Source organism: Sorghum bicolor, chromosome 7 (assembly GCF_000003195.3).
Source record: "Sorghum bicolor cultivar BTx623 chromosome 7, Sorghum_bicolor_NCBIv3, whole genome shotgun sequence".
In the NCBI taxonomy this organism is placed as follows: domain Eukaryota; kingdom Viridiplantae; phylum Streptophyta; class Magnoliopsida; order Poales; family Poaceae; genus Sorghum; species Sorghum bicolor.
This window is the reverse complement of record NC_012876.2, coordinates 3,312,885-3,316,928: the sequence shown is the minus strand read 5'-3', so window position 1 is coordinate 3,316,928 and position 4,044 is coordinate 3,312,885. Positions and strand designations below refer to the sequence as shown.

General features: G+C 49.3%; 1 protein-coding gene across 1 annotated transcript; it reads left to right on the top strand.

Moving 5' to 3' along the window:
- Window positions 607-1,488, top strand: LOC8067817. Its single transcript, XM_002444987.2, has one exon. The coding sequence runs from the start codon at window positions 726-728 to the stop codon at window positions 1,353-1,355; it is 630 nt and encodes a 209-aa protein (XP_002445032.1). The 5' UTR covers window positions 607-725; the 3' UTR covers window positions 1,356-1,488.

Sequence of the window (4,044 nt, the reverse complement as noted above, 5' to 3'; positions counted from 1 at the left end):
TATTTCTCTTAAAATAAATTAAATCAGCGAACAGTACTTTCAGCTAAAGCGTATCAGTTATTCGCGAAGCAAACAGAGAGCCTTATTCACAAGACAAAATGACACCATTCATCGAAAATAAGCTAGAAAAAAAACTAACTTTTATCGGGCCGTGCCGAAAACAACCCTTGCGAGCGGGCCCAGCAGCCAGCTTTAAAATGAATTTAACTGCCAAACCCCAGATGTGTATTGTTGTGTCCAGCTCTAGCTTACTAAGATAAAAAAAAGCTCTAATAACTTACTAGTGTGTCACAGCCACATGCTTAGCTCATCATTGCCACATCCACGCGCATGACTTCTGATTTGTTTTAGCAGTAATTCATTATACTCCTATTTCTTGCTACATATGCATGCATAAGTGCACAACCAAAAGTTTGTTAAAGGAACAAAACGGACGTCAGTCAGGTATATGATAAGACTGGCACGACCTGTAATTCCTCGCACGCCACCAACCTGCTGAGCTGCCATGCATCCATCCATCCGTTTCAATTCGCCAAGCAAGCAAAGCAAGCAGGCGTCGTACTCGTACGTACTACCAAAGAAACGCTCCGGCCCTTCAAATACACGCCGGCTGGCCGGCAGCTCTATCTCCGGCCACGGCACACTGACTCCACGAACACGTCCTTCAATTCGATCCTAGCTAGCTAGCTTCTCAAGCCACCAGCACGTCACGTACGACGACGGCCATGGCCGCCAAAGCTAGAACCACCCACCACTCTCTCTTCTCCCTCCTCGGCGTCCTCCTCTTGGTACCCATCGTCACCCTCGGCGGCGGCGCAGATGGCGGCGTCGTCGGCAGCCCTAGCCGGTGCCCTCGCATCCCGTCCATGACGGCGCAGCAGGCATGCAGCGATGTCTCCGGGACGCAGCACATGCTCGAGCTCTGCCTCCGCACGCTCCGCCGCGGCGTACCGGTACCAGTACCCGTCACCCGGCACGCCGCGGTGGCCGTGCGCGGCGCGCTGGACGCGTACGCGGCAACGGTGGCCGCGGCGACGTCGCTGCTGGACGGTGGCGCGGTCCCCGCGGACGACGAGAGGGCCGCGTTCGGCAACTGCATGGTGGGCTACGGCAGCGCCCGCGTGGCCATGGCGCGCGTCGCCGATGACCTGCGCCTGGTTGCGGCCGGCGGCGGCGGCGGCTGCGACGACGACCGGGCCGCGGAGCTCAAGGCGGGGTACACGGCCGGGCTCCGTGGCATGGACGGGTGCACGAGGGGCATGCTCGACTACCCGGCGTCGCCGTTGTACGCCAGGAACCTCGCCGACCGGAACATGACCTTGCTCGCCGCCTTGCTCTGCAGCCTGGTGCCTTGAAGACACCATGATATGTTAATAGTCACTAGCGAGAGAGCATTCGGTTGCAGTACTAATAGCCTTGTTAATTGGTGTAACTAGGCAAACAATTAAATGTGCCAAATGATTTGCCATTTTGAGTTCTTTGATTGAATTCTTCTATGATGAATATGAACGGGAATACTTGATGGATTTATCTTCTTTGTCCGGCAGCGGAACCAAGAATTTTGTAGTGCTGGGTGGTTATTTGCCCGCGGACACCATGCTGAATATTATATTTATTTTTTAGTTTTGGGGAGCGGAGCTTCTAGCGCCTGGACGTCCGGCGCGGAAGTATTTCCGGACGCTAGTGTTTTACCTAACCCCACCCGCCCCAGTCGGAAAAAAGAAAGAGAGCCCACCTCGAACCACGCCCACCCCGCTCGTACGAAACCGAATGAAACCCTGCTCTGTCTTCTGCTCCTCAATGTGCTCCTATCCCCCGTTCCCCAACGCACCCAGTCCCTTCACCGTGCCTCTATTCCCAAAAAGCATGCAACACTTCAACTGCAATATTGCAAAAAAAAAAACATATGGAAAACTATAAGTACAACAATTGGTTGTAAATACTGCGACATTGAAAAAAATATAGTGCAACAATGAAAACATGCACTGCAACATTCAAAAAATATCTACGACAACACTAAAAAAATATGTAGTACAACATTGAAAAACATGCACTGCAACATTCGAAAGATATTTACTACAACAAACTGAAAAATAAGTATTGCAACAGTAAACATAACTTGCAAAAAGCTACTGCAACAACAGAAATAAAAGGAAAAACTAATGCAACAAAAGAAAAAAAATACTTGTGCAACAGCAAGCCAATGCTACTGCAACAACAAAAACAAGCATACTGCAACAAAGCTTACTGGAACCCTAGCCACCGTTGTGTCCCTCAAATCCAGATCTAGATCCAGAGGAGAAAAAGGAGAACCACGAGAAGAGCACAGATCTAGAGGAGAAGGAGAAAGCACGAGGAGAGCTCAGATTCGGAGGAGGATGAGGAGGAAAACTCAGATCCAAAGAGAGATCCTCGCTGGAACTCGCTGCCGTCGCCCTCCCTCTCTAGTGGGGGGACAGGAGTTGGGGTTGATGCGCTAGCACGGAGTCCTATGGAGCTCGCACAGGGAGAGGGAGGGAGGAATGGAGGGAGTGCTAGCGTGCAGATGCGACTAGGTGGCGCGCGGTGTTTCCCAGCGAGCACGCCGTGCTGTAGCAGAACAGAGAGTGTGACACGAACGTTGTAGGACTCGGGACTAGGCGGTTGAGAGGATAAGGACCGGGAGCGATGGGTTCAGGTGTGCGGTTGGTTGGTTCGACGTGGGTGCGTTCGTCCCATCCGGACGCCCGTGGTATCAATTCCGTTTGGGGAGAGAGAAGGTGAGAAAAATAACTTTATTGCCCTTGTTTTTAACCTTCGTCTTTGCACTAATCTTTGCTATAACACACTGTTGTTGCCTTTCACTTGCCTCCGTCGCGCCTTTGAACGCTACATCAGTAGATGTAAAGTTCAAAGGCGCGACGGAGGCAAATGAAAGGCAATCATTGTCGGTGACCCAAATGCACTTAGTACAGTAATGCAGCAGCTCTGGCTCTATAAGGACGGTGGGCGCTGCCTGCACACCGCAGCTCCGACGGCAGCCGCTCCCGCGTTTGAGGCCGGAGGAGGAGAGCCGCCGGGAGAGGACATAAGGTCGTAGCGCATCGTCCTTCTCGTTACCCTCCGCCTTCTTGAATTATATTCTGTTGGCTGGATCGAGCTCGGAGGTTTAAATTTTCTTTCCTCAATGAAACAATGGAGTACACAGACCTCTAGCTGGCAAAGGCACGGTGGGGAAAAGCGCGAACGACACCAGGCGGCGGCCACAGCTCACGACAAAGGCGAAGGCGGTGGTAGTGTGTTATGGCAAAGTTTAGCGCATAGCTAGAGGTTGAAGATGGGCAACAAAGTTATTTCTCTTACGGTTCTTTCTCCCTAAAACTAAGAAATAAATAAAATATTCAGCACGGGGTGTTCACTAGTAAATAACCACAAATTTGTAATGGTACTGAGTAAAGACTCATTGTTGCGGTGTGTACAGGCTAATTACACTTTTTTTTTTGTCATGTCCTCCAAAAATTTGCCTTAAAAATACTATTTTGTTATGCACATAGATATATATAGACTATGTCTACATAGGTAGATTTGTATGTGTAGAATAGTTAGAAGGACTTACAATTTTGCTTTTTTAAAATCAATCCTTTCCTTTGGAAAAGGTACACGACCACAAAAAAAACACTACATTTTTCCGAGGAAGAAGAGCTAGCACCAGGGGATACGTTATTCTTCATTCACATTGAGAGGGTGGATTTGATGTTTGGAGATCTCAAACTCCTACAATCTCCCTAAAACCTTTACGCTTACATACAAGAGAAAAAGGTCATCTGCAGGAGCGGAACTATGGAAAGGCGGTAAAGTTTATTTTGCTCTTAAGGGCATGTGCCCTTACTCTCATACGCATTGTATTCGCTTTGACAAGTGTGCAAACACACGTCTCAATGCGAAGCTGCTTTAAGATGTGAGTTTGCACACTTCTCAAAGCGAATTCAATGAGTGAAAAAGTGAGGGCATGTGCCCTTAAAGGCAAAAAAAAAAAGAAACGCTACTTCCCCCTTTTTTCTTGAA